We start from the raw sequence: 19,220 nt of genomic DNA on the forward strand, positions 1-19,220 counted from the left end.
GAGAAATTGAACTGAGGTGACAGATGTTGGAAACACTCTGATGACTAATGCATAACACCTATTCTTCTAACACACACAGATGCTAGATTTTTGTACTGTAAAATAAGATAGACCTTTAAGTATCCAGATGGAAATTGTTGTGCAGCTGTTGCAGTACAAAGTAGGAAAGAGTGCAAGTATAAAGAGTGAAATATAAAATATCAATGAAGATGCAAATTATTACATTGTGATTTTTTTACCCCACAATCACAGCAAGGGAAATCTTTTTCAATGTTCATATGGGCTATAGTTTTAAAACAGACATGAAACATGTGAACCAAGTAAAACAATAATAACATCACCTAAGGCAGGAATGACATTAAATCAGTATTTTTGTCTCTAGTGGTGAAAGTGGTTCTGGGAAAACAGAGGCCTGTAAGCACATAGTGAGACACCTGACAGCCCGCTCCAGTCCCAAAGGCTTTGCACTGGAGCCCAGAATGAAACACGTAAGTCTAGACCTGATACTCTTTTATTTTACACTTCAAGCTGTCGTCGGGTGTCCTGGAGGCTTATATGGCTAATATGTAACCGCAGTGTCCCGGGCATGAGTCTTGAATCCTTTGTTGCTGACATGTCGTTCTGTTTTACCTTTGGATTTGCAAAAAAGGCAAAACGCTAAAGAAATTATCTCGTAGTAGACATCTGTGCTGTTTTTTATTTCAAATTCCGTGCTCTACACAATCAGCACAATCCTCATCGAGAAACTTATGAATATTTGTGTGTTCTTCAAAGCGAGACTGTGACTGATTCTTTCATCTTTTCTCCCTTTGTCTATACTGTGCTTATTGTTCCTTCACCAAAGTCATCTCTGTGATCAAAAATCAGATAGCACACAGTGTTCATAGCTGTGTACATGTATACTGCTGTTCTTCTGTTGCTGTCCTGGGGGGAGAAAAGATGTATGGATAAGTACACCAGAGTGTTGGGCTTTACTCGTCGTCTTTTCCTTTCTGCTTGATAGCTGTTCATTTGTCAAAGACAGCATTTGAGCATTCAGACCCTTTGTTTGATTGCATCATCAAGATTCCCACTGAGATGACTCTATCTCCTACAATGCTGATACTTTAAGACAGAGGCATTTGCAGCAGAGAAAATTGTTTGAGCAGTCCATCTTTCTTATACTTTATAGCCTAATGGAGGGAGTATTGATTTAAAAAAAAGAAATAATAGTAGAGTACAATAGGACGTCAAATATCCATATCCTCTCAATGGCACATTTTCCAGTAAATAATAGAATAGAAAATGACCAGTGATTTTGTATAGAAACTTTTACTCAAGGCAAGGTCAGAATTTTGTAATGTCCCTCGAACTGCATATGAAAGAAAGAGTAGTACTGCTTCTTGTTGTTTCCCCATTGTGTAGTTGTGATTCAGATTGAGACATGTTCATGGTGTTTAACACATGATTTACTGCTCTGCGCTCAGACTATCAGTTGGGTGACAAAGCAGTGTGTATCCTGGGATTGCAAGTGCTGTGTTCTGATGAAGTCATTGCTACATAGTCGATATCTGGGTCATCTCACTCTCTGATAATCATAGGGCACAAAAAATACACATAATGGATGCATATTGACATCTAGTGGTAGAAAGTGGAATTGGAGTAGAACTCCTTTTGATTCAGGTTTTGAAATCTGTATGCAAATTGATTTCATTACTTTGGAAAAGAAAAATATATATGTACATAATATTATGTACATATATACAATGAAAGTCATTGTAAAGGATATTCCAACTCACACTGGTTACATTTCCTTTGGTTTGGTAACATTATGCAGGTTAACTGTATTCTGGAGGCCTTCGGTCATGCAAAGACTCTGAAGAACAACAACTCAAGCCGCTTTATCAAGCTGTTGACCATCCAATACTGTGACAAGCGGAGGACACTGCTCAGAGGTAACCTACATTTCTGTCAGTGAAAAGTGATTGTTTGTTAGTGAGCTTTACATTCACTTTTAAAAAGTATTGTATGTATTTCCCATGAGAGACAGGAGTAGGATGAAAGGCTGAGTCTCAAAACATTTTACTTAATTCTTTAAAATGTCTGTATCCAGATGCATCTTTGATTTACCTGACGTGAAATATGCATATTGTTTGAATAAATGAAATATTTATTGTCAAGATAACTGAGCAAATAGTCATTGTTTTCACAGTCTGGATCACTACTTTATGACTACATCACTACGATATGATGATATTATGGAGTTCTTAGACGTAAACCATACAAGGTTCACAATATTTCAAACGCACAGTACTGCTGTATGATGATGTTGTTTGCTGTGGGATCAGGTGCACAGTAATGAAACACCAGCAGGGGGCAGTAAAAGCCCACAAGTCTAATGCTTTTATCTACAGCTACAGCGTTTCTAGTTGTGCTCCATTTTTTACAGCCCTGCTCACCTTATTTTACCCCAGTTAATTTGATCAGTGAGTGCTGGCCATTGAACAATGGCCACAGAATAAATGTTCAGTACTATCACTACTATCATCAGCACTGTGGAAATGTAATTTACATGTGTGTTAAATGTGTTTAAGCCCGTGTATACGCCCACATGCTGGAGAAGTCTCGTCTGGTCCACCTGCCTCCTCACCAACACAGCTTCAGCATCTTCTATCTGATGGCTGAAGGTCTGTCGCCTGAGGAGAACAGCGCACTTTACTTCAACAATGTCCTGGCTCATAGGTACGTGCTGTCAGATGCCGTAGGTATATCAACAGTGCATAAAATCACTGGTGAAAGCAGTGTGGGTGCTGGTTGGTGATCCCACCCACAAGATTCTCTTCAGGTGAATGATTCTTTAAAGGTTTGGACATTTTCTGAATAATTTTAAAAGCCTTAACTTGGTCACATGAAGTACATGCTGTAAGCAAGCTGCTTAGTTGAATCCAACACTGATGATATAATACATTCATATTTGATATCCTTAGAGAGTGTGTGTGTGTCTGCGCATGCATGCATACATGAGTGTATCAACTTTTAACATCCATGTGTGTGTGTGTTCACATACTGTATATATGAATGTGCATTTCTTGCTTTTACCAGATTTTTATTAGTGTTTGTGTTGCACATCTCTACTCATGTGTGCTCTTTAGTGTAATTGTGGGTTACTCTTACTGTTCTGCTATCCTGAAGCCTGAATAGCTCTGTTTTGGAGCCTGAGAAGTACGCTAGCCCTTAAGAAAGCCCCTCTGGCATCGCAACTCATTGTGTCTCCATGTGTCTTTGCCGGATGTGCGTGATCCAGTTCTGCAGATTTAAATCCTGTTGTTTCTTTCCCTTCCTTCCCAAACACAGCTCTCTGCATAGTGTGACTGGGACTGTAACTCTGCCTAAAACTACCTCATAAATCTTTTGGTTCTAGATCTCTCATCCAAAAATATGCTCATAAATTCCTGCAGAGCACATAGATGTGTAGATGTTTGGAACCAATGCACCTGTACACTTATCATAGGACACACCTTGTCTGAAATATTTATTTTATTTTTGTGGTTGTCTGAAATATTGGTCCCCATTGTCCCATCTTTCTGTCCTTACTCCAGGTATCTTAGTGGAGGACTCCCAGGGGAGAACCCACCAGTAGCTACGGCCTCCACCCAGAGCAGGGAACGCCTCGCAGCAGTCAAACAAGCCCTGCGAGCCTTGGGCTTTAACAAGCAGGTATTGATTGGCACTGCATACGGCTCCTGTTGAGCATTATTATTCAAAGTTTATTGACAGCAAATGATTCAAAGTGTTGAGGTCACAGACCCTGAAGTATGAGGTCATTGATGAGATCTTATCACAGATTTTTGCTGGCACAAATTGAGTCGGTAAGCATGTCTGAGTCCTCATGGAGAGCAAAACCAATGGCTCATTATGTGGGCTTTTGTTCAATTTGTAAAATCAAATATTTCAAAATGTATGTTGTCCCAGTAAAACATGGTAAATAATAACATGTAATTTCCAAGTTAGCAAGGATTCCTCATGCTTCATTAAACAATTGACCACTGCATAATGGATTGTGGGATACTGAGGGATGCAAAGGACACAACAGTGTGTCCTCCCAGTTCAGGCACAAGAAGCATTTGAAATGATGTAGGCATCATCGGTCTGTAATGACTTACAGTATTTGGCTGAAATGTTTGGATATCTTAGAAATGTTTCAATTATCTATCTAAAGACCAGATGAAACGTGTGACAAAATGCATAAGACAAGGACTTTGATGTATACATGCTGCATGCTTTGTGCTGCAGTGTGGTACAGTCCGTTCTGTGTACACCACCACCCGTGTTCCTAGCCCATTATCAGGATCTATTCTTAGATTCCCAGTCAGCATCTGTCAGCAGTGAGTGACCACCATCTCACCTTTTAATCCAGCAGCAGCCAATACACACAGGCAAGGCTTTAAGGACAGACGAATAGAGCGATAGATAGTCTTATATCAGAGGGTACTAGTGTCTGCTGGATAAGAGAGAGAGTCCAGGGGACCTAAGGAGTGGGGGAGTAGGAGTGGAAGTGATAGACCACCCATTGGTCTCTGTCTAAGTCTAATCAGGGGAGGAATCCCAGTCCAGACCCAAAGGTCAATCGTCATTAACGCTCCCTAACGCTCCTTTTCTCTCCCTTCTCCAGAGGGAGGGGGGTATCTGTCTGTGTATAGAGTGTCAGACAGAGACTAATGCTTGTGTTTATCTCCCAGATATCAGCTCCAATATCCTGCCTTGAGAGAGTGCATACGCAGACATATTCACACACACACACATGCACACACCCTCAAAGTCGAACATCCCCCTCTGTGAGATTCTGAGCACTGGGTAATGGGGTATTCCATTAAGCGTCCTCTACTCAAGGGCAGAGAGGAAGAGAAAGTGGGACGGAGGAAGAGAAGTGTGTGAATGAAGGGAGGAGGATTGATGCATCATAAAAAAGCATTGGATTTTCTATTTGTACATTTATTTACTTTTATAGGATTGATAATCTCTCTTTCTGTCGGTCTCCTTTCTCTGTTACTTCCTCTCCATGTCTCTTTCTCCTCTCTCTGCTAGGAGGTGGATTCTGTGTTTATGCTGCTATCTGCTGTGCTCCATATTGGGGACCTACGTTTTACTGCATTGACAGATGCTGATACAGCCTTCCCTTCTGACCTGCAGCAGCTGGACAGAGGTCAGTGCCCTCAGTCACATGCCCAGGCCACATGCCACATTTCCACCCTATGTGGAGGTGGGTAAGGAAGGGTGCATCACACCCACTCTCGCTACTCCCTTCCTCTTTCCCTTGGAGTTCTGCTTGGTAGCTTGCCAGCAAGAGCTAAAGGCCAGACAGTCACCTGTTTGGTAAGCCTAATTTTCTGCCAAAACGTAACCACGGTGAGGAGAGACCCCTTCTTTACACACACTTAACTGCTATTGGTGTCGGCGTTTTCTCTCTTTCTGTCTCCCTCATTATGCAACCGTTACATTTGCTCCTGTGACCCCTGACCTGAGTGACATGGTAAACAAATGACATCAGCGCCTGGATGGGAAAGAGCCAGTCGATGGCTAGTGATGTCAGCAAAGGGTTTCTGGGTTGCTGTCACCTGTTTCTACTGCTTGTTTATGGGTTCTGCTCAGAAATCCACTGATGACTTGGTGCTGATAGCTCTGCTGATTGATTAAGTAGGAATGATCTGAAGCACCGCTCAGCTTGTTGCTGGCAGCGTGATGTCATCGTCAGAATAGGGAAGAGCAGATTTATTTCTGGGATGTTATCAGCACTACCATTCTGACATCCTCACATTAATGCTGTTTATTTTATGTTTTTCATCCTGTCATCACGTAACTGTCAGTTATTCTGCCTGTTTTACTTCTCGCTCTTCCTTTTCCGATCTTCCTCTGCACAGTTGCTGGATTGTTGCAGGTGTGCTCCAATGACTTAAGCACTGCCCTCACCTCTGACGTCCAATACTTCAAAGGTATCCACTCACCAGCCTTCGCCATCCCTTGATCCTCCCTATTCCACACACATAAGCAGATTCACTCTGTCACAATGGTTATCAACATATTCATCTTTTTTGCAGAAACATGTAGAGGAATGACTGCAACACGGTTGAAGTTATAAATAGAGCTAATAAGGTGTAGCTACTTAGATTCCAAAAAGCACCATGTCTTCATTAGCGTAAGATAAATCTAATGTCTCTAATGTGGGCCTATAGTGGGTGACTACCTCAGTAACAGCAGGGAATTAGGTGTTCCAAATTGAAGGAAGGAAAGACGGAAAAATCACATTGAATGCATTTTTTTGTGAAATAAAATAGCTCCAGATGGGTAACAGAAAGACATTTTGACTATCACTGTGCTATCAACCAAATGGTCAAGAAACTGTGTTGCCATGTCCCTTTTGTCTCAGGTGACATGATTACTCGGCGCCACACAGTGGAGATGTCAGAGCAGTACAGAGACCAGCTCGCGAAGGCAATCTATGGACGCCTCTTCAGCTATCTGGTCAACAATACCAACGACTACCTACAGGGACAGGACGACAGCATTGGGTATAGCTGTGTGTGTGTGTGTGTGTGTGTGCATGTGCACATGCGTGTGCATGTATGTCCTTTTTTTTATTAGTGTTAACTAAATACAAACACAACAAAATAATTTCTTAGGAAGCCTTGGCTGTTTGTGACTGTTATTACAAACACCACCAATGTAGTGTATATGTCATCACACAAGCGCAGTCTCTCATACAGGGCCTCTGGAGTGACAACACTGGTATTGTGACATGACACATACTTTAGAGCGTAAGTTTGTAAAAGTTTACATTTCATGACATGCATGAATAGGCATGTACACTGAAATGTAAAATACTGAACAACAAGGTAGAGATGGAGGACACACCCAAGGTTAATTTGAAGGTCTCACAAACACAAACTTAAATGCACACACACACTCGTAGGTGGAGGCCAGTGGGATCCTTGGTGTTGTTGATGTAGTGAAGTCTTATCACAATCTGACTGTCAGATAACTGGTGCTCCATCTTCTGGAATGTGTTTGTGCTTTGCCTTGTTTAAACACCAACCACATAACATAATAAATGTGTCAACAACACTACTCACTACTGGCACACCCCCTTCAGATGTGTTATTGCACGTGCAAACACACACACACACACTCACACACACACACACAAAACATGATCCTTCCCGTCAGAGTGACACAAGCAAGCAAACAAGTTCTCATGTTGATCCTGGAGTGAAAATGGTGTAACATAATAAATATATATCTCTATCTGTTAATTTCTTACAGTGATCCTGCCTTGGAAATTGGGATCTTGGATATCTTTGGGTTTGAAGAATTTCAGAGGAATGGATTTGAGCAGGTGTGAAGATGCTTACTTTTATTAGATTTCAGTCAACCCCCAAAAAAACACATCAATGTTCTGTTGCTTTTCCCTTTAAGCCGACAGATTACTTCTTCTGATCAAGCCAAATGCATTCATGACATTCCACTGTAGTTTCAAACGGATCTTAATCAAATTGTAAAAATATTTGGGACTGTTATCTATTTAAGACCGGACATTTTAGCCTGTAATTGTAATGAATGAGATGAGGTCTGTGGCAGACTGTGGCGTGATTTTCAGCTGTCCTCATATGAACTCACAGCTGACACAATGACTGCTGTGTGTGTGTGTGTGTGTGTGTGTGTGTGTGTGTGTGTGTGTGTGTGTGTGTGTGTGTGTGTGTGTGTGTGTGTGTGTGTGTGTGTGTGTGTGTGTGTGTGTGTGTGTGTGTGTTGTCTTAGGGTGTAATTCATAGTGCTTATTCCTGCTTCTCAGGGCTTACGTTTCCTCCCTGTAGAACTCCCAATCTCCTTCCAGCCTTTATTAAGGCCAGTGGGTGTTTGTCTTGGCTTGTGTGTGTGTGTGTGTGTGTGTGTGTGTGTGTGTGTGTGTGTGTGTGTGTACTTTGGTTTTCGTGTGTATGTGGCACTACATACACTACCGGTCAAAAGTTTGGGGTCACTTAGACATTTCCATTCCACTCCATTATAGACAGAATACCAGCTGAGATCAGTTGCATTGTTTTTTTAACCAGGGCAGCAGTTTTCAGATTACATTATGTGCCAAAAGGGTTCTCCAATGTTTTCTCAGTTAGCCTTTTAAAATGATATCAGATTAGTAAACAGAATGTGCCTTTGGAACATTGGATGAATGGTTGCTATTAATGGGCAATGTAGATATTGAATTAAAGATCAGCCACTTCTTTCTACAACAGTCGAGAACCCTTTTGCAATTATGTAAGCACATAATGTAATCTGAAAACTGCTTCCCTGATTAAAAAAACAATGCAACTGATCTCAGATGGTATTCTGTCTGTAATGGAGTGGAATGGAAATTTGTGAACCCAAACTGTTGACCGGTATTGTATCTTCCCCTAGATGTTCTCTAATCCAAGTGGAAGCGAGGAAATTGCGTGACCTTTCTTCTTTGGTTCTCATAGAGTGCAAGTGTCAGAAGGTAAGAGATGAGAGGAGGCTAACAAAACGAGAAAGAAAAGAGAGACTATCTCTGGCTGGCGGTGGCATTGGCCACCTCTCCTTAGACATCTTCTCCATTGTTGCTGCTGAGCTGCCTGTTCAAATCCCACACATTACCCGACACCCACAGATGAGAAGAGGAGAAGCAAGGTCTGGAAACTCGATGATCTCTTACAGTAGATGTGGCACATCAGTGACGAACTAGCCCTCCCACTCTGACATGTTTGTACACACATGCAGACGTGTACACAAGCAGGCCCCACATGCGCAGCATGATCAGGATCATTAGGGCTTGTTCATTAGAGCTGTGTTTGTCAGGGGTGTGTTGTACCTGCTCAGCACCTTGTTAATGAGCTAACTCAATCAACCACCTGCTGGGACTAAGCCTTTAATATACTAGACTAGCTTGAAGACAAAGAATAGACAAACACTGATGAAGAAAACAGCACAGCACAGCACACCACAGCACATCAGCAGGATGTGAGAGAAAATGTGTGTCATGGCACTGATCCAATCGTATGACAGTGCCCAAAGAGAAAACACTAAAGCATGTTTATTCATTTCCACACCAGCAAATGAACATTCTCCCTCCGTTCAAATACCCATACTACCTTACTATTTAGTGTGCCAGAAAGAAATTTAGTAAGTCCCAATACATAGTATGTCCAATGCAGTATGCCAAAAATACCAGGATGTCCTTCTGCATTCGGTGGAATTTTGCAGTGTGCAAGCCAGCGTGCTTTTCTGGCTTTTCTGACCCACAATTCTTTGCACAGCCAATATGAGCAAGAGAGTCAAAGTTTAAGTTATGAAGGAGTCCTATGTCCAAATTGTATGCATACTGCATGCAACAGTACATATTTTATAAGTGCAGCTGCAGTACATACTAAAAGTAAAAAGAAACGTATTCAATTTGAAACTCTGCATCAATCTTTTTCATCGTTTCAGGAAACGTAAGCCCTGAGAAGCAGGAATAAGCACAAGGAATTACACCCTAAGACACCACACACACACACACACACACACACACACACACACACACACACACACACACACACACATCTTACCCCAAATCCAAGGGCTGCACAGCTTTATTTGAGCACTGAATACAACATCAATATTTTCAAGGGGACACCTCCCTGAAGTACAAGAATGAAAAGTTCATTCCTAGACTACAACACTGTAAAAAAAAAAGTTGTGTTCTGCTTTGTGACACATTTGGGTTCAGGAGAAGTTTAAACAAGCCTGCTACTGCAGTCTGCTGTCCTGTGTTATTCCACTTCATATTCTATGTTCCTTCTCATTACATCAATGTGACAAGTCACACTTGAGTCCCCCTTCCAGACCTCCCCACACACACACGCACACACACACGCCAGACAAACCCGTTTGATTGACTCCTGTGCTGTGATTGGTTTACTGCTGGGTTACAAAGAGTTCATGTGTCTCAGCTGGAACACCAGTCCCTCCAGAAAAACGCGATTATGCGATCTCATAATTCAATGCATAATCAGCCAAAGTCCGCATATTCATGCGGGGGCCGCATTTTTTCAAATATGCCGCACTTTCGCCGCATAAATTGCCGATTTCCATGCAAAATATGCGGTGCTTGCATGATTTCATAATCCCTGCATTTTCGTTGCAAAAAAGTCACATATATCTTAGCAGAAAGTTGAAAAAAATGTTGCGTACTTACTTCCATTGACATATATAAAAGCTTACTTCACACAAGAGCAGCCATTTTCCCCTGTTGCCATGGGAACGTTATGAAGTGACGTAATTACGCGACGTGAACATCATCGAAAAGCAGGTGTTGGAGGTTGAATTTGACATGTTGTACTTTGAGTCTCTTAAGTTGGTATCCAATAAGAAAGCTATCTTAATATCTGATGTCTACTCAAATCTCTTTGTTTAAGTGCTCCTACTGTCTATATTATTAACGATTTTTAAAAGTCTGTCTCTTTTGTATCTTTTATTTCATCAAACCGCAGTTTTTGCAAGTTCCCGCATTTTTTGCAAGTTCCCGCAATTTCATCGCATAAAGTTGCATAAATATCCCGCATATTCCATCGCATTTTTTAAGAAAACGTGCCGCATAATCAAGGATTTTTGCCCGCAACAATTACAAAAAAACTCTGCGTTTTTCTGGAAGGACTGGAACACTAAGTCCATAACAGTGGGATCTAAAAAAGGCCCTACCTAAGGAAATCTATTACTATGTGTATCATGTATGAGGTGTCCCTGTAAACAGCTCTCATAAGTCCGGGGTCTGGTGTGTTAAATGAGTAGTTAGTTCATTTATGCCCAGTTGACTTCCCCGTTGGTGCCACAGCAGGTGTTTGAGATTGTATTTGTGCATTGTTTTGCTTGACAAAGCAGACATACAGCATTGCGTCTCTGAGGAGGAATTTCATGCAATGTGCACTAAAGTGTGTGTTTACAGGTTGATATGTGTGTGTTATGTGCATTCCAGCTGTGCGTGAACATGACCAACGAGCGGCTGAGGCAGTACGTCTATGAGGTGCTATTCCAGCAGGAGCAAGATGAGTGTCTGCAGGAGGGCATCGCCATGGAGACCCCTCGCTCCCCCGGCAACCAGCCAGCCGTTCTGGATTTCTTTCTTCAGGTACTGTACGTTTCTGGTTTAGACCAGCCCAGTCCAGTTTGGTGTCTCATGATGTAATTCAACATTGCAAGCCCCCCTAGAGGATTACATTCACAGACAATTTCATCACTTTTTTCTTCTTCTTTCCAAAGTTCAAAATGGTTTCAGCAAAGTAATTTCTGTTTCTCTCTTATTTTATTATTAAAGTTTAATTTGAAAGTGAGACATCCAACTCAAAAACTGTGACATGTAAAGACTGGTAGTGCAAAAAGTAAACCGGAATATTACTGGTAGGACTGATAGTAGCCCAGTGGTTAAGATACATACCATGTATCACTTATGACCAAAATGCCCAAAAAATCTGAAACAAAGGAGAATGACTGACGTTATTGGATATTAGAGGGACAAGTATAGCCTACAGGGATCAATAAAAGTGTCTTAATGAAAATAATGTATTACTATTATTATGAGGAAGGGGGCTTTGTAAACATGACTGACATAAATAACATGTGAGCACCGTTCCTCCTCCAGAAGCCTCAGGGACTGCTGTGCGTGTTAGATGAAGAGAGCCAGAGCCTGCGGCCATCGGAGCAGACCCTGTACAAGAGGCTGTCAACCCAGCTGGACTCCAATCCAACTCACGGTCTCTCTCTCACAACCAAGGATGGCAACGGAAACCCCACACCCAAAGACCAGGGCCCAGCCTTCACTGTCAGCCACTACGCCAGACAGGTCTGTCTGTTTTACTGAAATGTACAAAATGTTTATATGTATTTAGATGTGTTAGGGGTGGGCAGTACAACATGAAATCTATCAATGACTAATTGTCATTGCAGTCGACCTCTAAAAGGCTGAAAAAGTTTAGGAAATGGATTTGCCAACCCATCATATTACAGTACAGACTACTGAAAATTGTGGATGTTAATCCCAACTGTAATGTCACAATAATTCAGTTTTGTACTGTTCTTACTCAACAAAGACTTTATAAACCAGCAGTCACTATAAAGAAGAAATTACCAAGCTGGTCCCCTGTACTCCCCTTCTGAAATCTAAATTCTTAGTACAAACATAAGCTTATATTTAACTTCAAACTGGCTGATTTACTGAATGTTGTGTATAAACTCTATGTAACAAATTTAATTTCTTTACGGATAAGAAATCCATAAAGATAAAATTTAGAATTTGAAAAAATCGATTCAAAGAATTCCAAAACTTGATTCATATTTTTTAATGTTTTTTTTAAATTTAATTTATTTTTTTATTGTTTAATTGTATGTCTAATGCAATCACATGGGAAAAGTAACTATATTTACATACTGTGAATCGTTTTTTTAATCGAGAATCGAATCTTGAGCCTAAGAATCGATATCGAATCGTGACATTTTCTGAATTGTGCTCTCCTAATTATTATATTGTTATTGTGCAAATGTGTCCCAGGGTATGTGCAATGCTATGTGATTGTAGGTTTGTATGGAAACCTCTTGCCCTTTTAAAGCCAATTTCCCAGTGACAAAAATAAGAGGTCTCTCTATTGGATGATTTTATCTAAGGAGCCGGATTCGACTGCCAATCCCACAGTTGAATCGTTGCAGTCTGAAAATGTTGTTATGAAACAAAGGATAATTCCATTCGGGATATGTGGGGGTGCTGAATGTCTGACTTTACATTGAATTGCTTGATTTCTCCCAATAAATCAAGATATATAGCTTACTTTGGAATACATTTATTAATCAGAGCACTCCTATAAGAACGTAGCACGATACTTTTTTTTTTTTAATTTATGAATGATTCGCTGTCAAACTCGGCAGGTGGAGGTGCTTAAAAATGGCTGTTGCAGCTTGCAGCTCTCTCGTTGACTGTCCCTTCACTCACCTGTCATTTCCCTTCTGTCTGTTGATCGCTACAATGGGAGGGAATTGAGTTAGAGCCGAAGGTTCCATTTTCAACCATAAAAGCAAGCAGGCTAAGTGACATGTTCTGTTTGTCTGTCTATCAGTCTCCACTGAGTCCGTTGACAGCGCTGCACCTACATACACACCGTTGTTCCGAAACAACAGCTAAGCGATAGTCACATCATGTATCTTGGCCAATAATGTTGTTGTAATTGCTATTTTTCCACATAAATCTTAAGCAGACGGGGAAAAAATACAACCAACATCTCGTGGTGCTGGGCGTGTTTCAGCTCTTTCGTCTGTGTGGAAAAAATAGAATCAATGTCGCAAATGAGAAGAAAAATAAAACATGATTCGACGATCACTCGTCTGTAGGCAAGACTTGACCTATCATATTCTACTATGTAAATTCTCACTTTATGCTTCTTCATCTTATAGTCAAAATTAGCTTGTATGTTGTTTTTACAGAGATATAGGTCAATATAAACTGGTTTATTCATAACTATGTTATGTTGCATACAAGATAAAATGTACTAAATAAGTTGATTTCCATGTATGATTTGTTTTTCCACCAGATTTCATATGACCTCACAGGATCACTCACAAGAAACAAGGACTCTCTTCCTCAGAATCTCCTTTTCACGATGAAGTGTAAGTACCCAATGAATAGCACATGTATGAGCACATTGTGGCGTCAGAGCACACTTAAACACAAAGATGCATTCTTGTCTAAACAAACAGCACACAGAACCACTCTTTGTCTAAGTGTGTTTGTGTTTGTATGTGTGTGTGTTAGCCCATATGCAGCAGACAGCACCGGCTGTGTGTATATTGTCTATAGAAGGTGCCAGATGTGGGGTGTTGTGGTTAGCAAGACAGAGGCAGTCGTTGTGTGGCTGCCAGGCTAGCCTTGCATCCAGCAGCCTAATTGCTATAATTTCCATGATGAGGCTAATCTTCTAAAGGCTAGCCCTTCACTCACACTTGGCTGTTGTCCCTCCTTCTGACCGAGTCGATGCATCGCTGCCATTCAACCCCACACATTGACATGCGTACTACGTGGTTTTCTTCTTATGGACGTCATCCCCTCCCAACTTTAAGTATAAGTCCCAAAGGTATTAGGAGAGCAGAGGGATCAATCTAAGTCTATATTCAGGTGGTGGCAATGATTGCTTAAATGAAAAGACAATGATTAAGAGTCCATTTTTTTTTTTGGGATCAATAAAAATCTATCTATCTATGTTTGTTTTCCTTAGCATGGTACACCTACCTGCCATCATCCTTTCCCCTTTCACTATCTCTCTCTCTCTCTCTCTCTCTCTCTCTCTCTCTCTCTAGCCTTTCAGATGAGAGCCACACGCCCACGTTCACACACATGTTGTTTGGCTTACTGAATGAGCTCATTGTTTTGGACCGCTCCACGTGTTGTCGAGTGGCATGGTCCACCCCCTCTTGTTGTCTGACTGATTGTTCACATGATGCCTAACTTTATGCCTCCTCTCCATCCTCACTCCTCCTCTGATGCCCCTCTCCTTCCTTGTTTACATCCTCCCCATTGTTCTTCCATGCTTTATTTCTTTCTATCTGTTCATTCAACCTTTACTTACTCTCCTCCACCCACTGATTTCCACCATTGTTGTTGCCTCTTTTCACCTTGATTTTCCACTTTCTCTCTCTCTCTCTCTCTCTCTCTCTCTCTCTCTCTCTATGTGCTTTGTGCCGGCAGCCAGTGAGAGTGTGTTACTGCAGCAGCTCTTCCAGTCCAAGCTGACTCAGACTGGTTCTCTGGTGCCAGCAGCCCATAGCCGTGCCGGGCTGAGGGGGCCTAAAGCTGCCCTGTTGCTCCACAGGATGCCATCAGCCTCCCTTGTTACTGCCAACTCTCTCCCCCAACAGCCCCGGAGGTACCATGACCTTACCAAGGTACAGTACACTGTTCACAGAATAGTGAGTGCCGGACTTGAACCACACATGCAGCAAGTCTGTTGTTGCACTCTAGCTACGGTCAACAAAAAAATACACTTGAGCATCAAAGGATGTTGAAGGTCTTGTAAAGTTTCAGGCCATTAATATACTGTATTCTCTAGATTAGATTTAAGGTTCAAAAGGTGAATTGCTCATACTAGCTTTTGGAACTAGATAATAAAATATAAGAATTGATGAACTGACTTAAAACATCAGTTGCAAGTTCTTTGTTCCATAAGCACAGCTGACTGCTGTGCCGATCAATAGACAAACAGGGATAGTATTTTTTTTTTAAGATACGTCCCACCATACTGTCCATACACCTCTGGGAATTGGATTTGTTTCAGATAGAAACATGTGATCACATATCTCATGACATGCAATCGTAACACAAATTGCACCTTTTTAAGTCCGTCCTTAAGTCTCCATTTGATCATTTTTTAAGGTTTTGGAAAGCTTATTCTACTGGTGCAAATGTGTGAATGGAAAGGCTTGCCGGTTGTGTAACCTCCTAGGGATCCTGCCTGCTGTCTCTGTGGCTCACTAGCCATCTAAAGAACAGGCTTAGATAAGACCCCTTTCACCTCCCAGATCTGTCCCAGCAGTCATAAATGGTTACATTAGGTAGTATTGCAGTACTACAATGGGTGTAAAGACAATTAATAAGCCAATAGAAGACAATCAAAAGTAATATGATAAAGCATATGAAACAGAATAATTTGGACTGATAGAGGAGTGTTCTAATGGGACTGTTTAGTGTGCTGTGTAAACATCCTGCACAGAATCAAGGATTTTTAAGTCATATTTTGATCTCTAGTCAAAGCCACGCAGCCTAATTTGATGTTAATAATGGTTTTGTTGTAATGATTCCATATTCTTCAGTGGCAACTTGAAGTAAGATGCACAGCTGTCTCATATTTTTTTTCTCTCCAATACATCTTTCCATTGTCAGATCTTGAAGAAAAAAGGCTCAAGCTCCTTCCTCCAAAGGCTAGAACGTTGTGGGCCCATCACTGTGGCTGTCCAGCAAAGGGTAAGAACACATTTGTAGTTTTTTACAGGTGTAATTCTAGGTCTCTGAGTCATAAACCATGATGCTTGGTTTTCTTTTCCATAATAGTCATTAGTTAGCACTTGTTCCTTCCGGAGAATTCTTTCTGTGTGGAGTTTGAATTTCCGCTGCATGGGTTTTCTGGGTTTTCAGTGAAAAGGCGTGCAGGTCAGGTGACTGGACTCTAAATGTCCATAGGTCTGAATATGTTAGCCCTGTTACATGGAGTTTATTGAAGTCCATCAGTCCTTCTGCAAAGTAGTAAAGAATTATAAGCAAAAACATGAATCTACAACTTGCCAAGCAAATATACACAGCCCTTAACTTGGTGGAAAAGTTAAGTTAAGTTTAATTTACTGTTTTGATGCCAATCAGACAAAACCAGTCTGTTTTGTTTTACCTTTGTCTATATTTTACTGAATACCCATTCCTTACATAGAGTACCTGCAATCATCTGGATCACATCTTAATTGATTGCAGGGATTTGTTAATGAAACTTGAGTCTTTTTGTGAACCAAAACCTCATCTCAAGAAGTCGCTGCAGGGTACTGTGATTTCATAACTATATATAAAGCAACAATAATATTCAGTTAAAGGAAAGTAGTTCCATGTCTGCTGGTGACGCAAGGGGGCCGAGATGTGGTTCAGAGAAGCAGTACCTTTGGTGTGAATGAAGCCAGTGTGTTGCATAATCAAAGTTGTGGGCTTGTGGTGGACGAGTCCCTCGGGGAATGGCAGGGAAGGACAGAGTGGGCTGAAGAATGATGCTGTACCAAGCCAAGCATGAAGCCCTCCACATGAATGAATGAACAATGAACAACAACCACTGTGTGCCGTGCGTACGCATTTGTGTGTGTGCATGCGCATGTTTGGAGGGAGGGCGACGTTGTAAATAGTGGGAGTGACGTTCAAAGATGAGGGGTGAGGTCCTGATCATTGTACCTTAGGGCATGCAGAGCACAGACTGACGTCAGTTTGAAAAGTGGCAGAAACACATATGTAAGCGTTTACGTGTTTGTAGATGTGTGGGTATATGTGTGTGTCTGTGGGACCTTGGATTCAGCATCTGTGAATTCAGGGCTTGAAGAAAAGCTCTCTCACACTTGCACACCCTTCAGATGAGCAAAGAGCTCTTTGTGTTTTTGCTTCCTCCCGAGGCAAAACACCCCCCAAAAAATCAGACCACTTTTTCTCAAATACTTTGTGATCTCACTCCAGTCACTGTGGCTCGCAAATCAAGTTACAACATCAAAACGGAAGGAGGTCAGAGCGCCCCCTCTTCCCTCAGCTAGTACTTGGTGCACTAGAACAGCATAATAAATGCTGTTAATCAGACCACAACATATTGCTCATTCTATTATGATTGTAAAATTACCAGTGACTGCTATCAAATGTATCTCCTCTCCTTTACCCTCTTTCAGAACTCGCTGTCAGAAGTGATCAGTAAGCTGCAGGCTTGCACTCCTCACTTTGTGGAGTGTGTGCGCCCCAACGCCAGTGGTCAGCCAGACAGTTTTGACAGCTTTCATGTGTCTACCCAGCTGCAGTACATCGGGGTACTTGAGATGGTGCGCATGATCCGTTATGGATACCCTGTCCGCCTGTCCTTCCCGGGCTTCCTCAGCAGGTCAGTGCCAGAGCATGTTGCATAATTAGGAAAGCTGTAACTCTCACAATACGTCCTGAGAAGTTATTTTTCTCTGTCTCTGTATGCTGATTCATTCACTTCACAGCCTTCTCTTCTCTTTCAGCTTCTTTAAGGAAAAGGTCTTAAAGATGATGGATTGCTCTGCTTCCTCTCACTGATCTCAGTTATTCAGATATATTATGTTCACAGCAGGTCACTGTGATCTCTGTCAGTTTATATATGATAGTGCGATCAGGTCAGAGTGAGCTAAAAGCAAAGCTTTGTATTTATTTATTTGTTTAACCTTTATTTAACCAGGTAGGCCGTTGAGAACATATGCAACAACATATGCCTTCTCTAAGGGCAGACTGACAGTAGCACTGACAAGTCACAGCAACCCTTACTGTTAGAAAGACAAAATGACCTTGAATGTTTTTTTTAGAGTATGATGGGAGTCTATTGCAGCTGATGAATGCTGCTATCACATTTCCCGTGTCAGCCCGACACACACATTAACCAGTCCTTTGTGTGTAAGGTCTCCATGCCCCCGCACTTGAATGTTCATCATTATTTCTCCCCATCTCTTTCACCATGTACCTGACTTTTCTGCAAAGTGCTAGATCCCTGTCCCTTACTTTAACTGCTCCTTGACTCCATCTCACTTTTGTTTCACTCTGTATTTTTGTGATGTAGAGAAATGAATGTGTTCTTCTCACACTACCTTTCCTTCATTTCTTTATCTCACTTTCTAACCCTTCTCAGTTTGGCTGTTTGTCTCCTACTGTTCCTCCTGATTCTGAGAAGTGGACTACTGAGAAGATTTAGGTCCTAGCTCGCTCAGTTAGTCTCTCTCTTTCTCTCTCTCTCTCTCTCTCTCTCTCTCTCTCTCTCTCTCTCTCTCTCTCTCTCTCCCCTATCCTCAGTCTGTCTCCCAGCCTCTCTCTAGCTCTTTTTGAGGATAAAGGGATTAACATAAACATTCCTGCCAGATAATAAGAGAGGACAAAGCTGGTCACATGCAAAAGCAAAAGTTTCCACTACCCTGCTGTAGACATTATCACATCACCACACACACACACGCACAAACACACACACACAAACTGTAGTTGTATGTCCCAAACGTTATTATCACTGTATTAAGCAAGAAGGCTTGTCTTAATTGTAAATAAATCACAGGCAATAAAGCATTTTACTGCTCAACAAAAATGAAGGCTATGGTTCACACTCACAACTTAAGGGTTTCAATTGGACAAGTATGTAACACGTAACCAGCAAAGGGATGCATACTATAGAAAAGACAGTGACACAGCACTGTGGAGATTAGTCAGGCAATGCAAGACAAATACAGTTTTTTTTCGATTGCTAAACGAAAGTGGGCACAACTGAAGTCACATGTGCAAAACTCTAACTACATTCTCTACAGCAGCAGTTCATGTGGACCAAACTCTAGTTTGTTTTCCATTGCTTGAACACAGTTTTCAAAACTCTACACACTTATCCCATGACTTTAACCACAACGTGCACAACACTGTAGATTTACAGCACTTTGTTCAA

General features: G+C 41.5%; 1 protein-coding gene across 9 annotated transcripts in view; it reads left to right on the plus strand.

Annotated features, from left to right (window-relative positions):
• The window catches only part of myo16 (myosin XVI), a 111,736-nt gene that overhangs the window by 64,568 nt on the left and 27,948 nt on the right, over positions 1 to 19,220 (plus strand). For 8 of the 9 annotated variants that reach the window (XR_005640959.1, XR_005640960.1, XM_039817789.1 and 5 more), the window contains 14 exons: positions 383 to 488; positions 1,817 to 1,934; positions 2,574 to 2,721; positions 3,579 to 3,696; positions 5,065 to 5,182; positions 5,898 to 5,969; positions 6,404 to 6,545; positions 7,297 to 7,369; positions 11,000 to 11,152; positions 11,663 to 11,863; positions 13,599 to 13,674; positions 14,750 to 14,946; positions 15,941 to 16,021; positions 17,461 to 17,666. Coding sequence is in view for 7 of the 9 variants with exons in the window: in XM_039817789.1 (XP_039673723.1) it covers positions 383 to 488; positions 1,817 to 1,934; positions 2,574 to 2,721; positions 3,579 to 3,696; positions 5,065 to 5,182; positions 5,898 to 5,969; positions 6,404 to 6,545; positions 7,297 to 7,369; positions 11,000 to 11,152; positions 11,663 to 11,863; positions 13,599 to 13,674; positions 14,750 to 14,946; positions 15,941 to 16,021; positions 17,461 to 17,666 (1,809 nt within the window). In the remaining 2 variants the exon portion in view is untranslated. The remainder of the gene's footprint in view (positions 1 to 382; positions 489 to 1,816; positions 1,935 to 2,573; positions 2,722 to 3,578; positions 3,697 to 5,064; positions 5,183 to 5,897; positions 5,970 to 6,403; positions 6,546 to 7,296; positions 7,370 to 10,999; positions 11,153 to 11,662; positions 11,864 to 13,598; positions 13,675 to 14,749; positions 14,947 to 15,940; positions 16,022 to 17,460; positions 17,667 to 19,220) is intronic. The other variant, XM_039817785.1, reaches the window with a different exon arrangement.

Source organism: Perca fluviatilis, chromosome 12 (genome assembly GCF_010015445.1).
Source record: "Perca fluviatilis chromosome 12, GENO_Pfluv_1.0, whole genome shotgun sequence".
Taxonomy (NCBI): domain Eukaryota; kingdom Metazoa; phylum Chordata; class Actinopteri; order Perciformes; family Percidae; genus Perca; species Perca fluviatilis.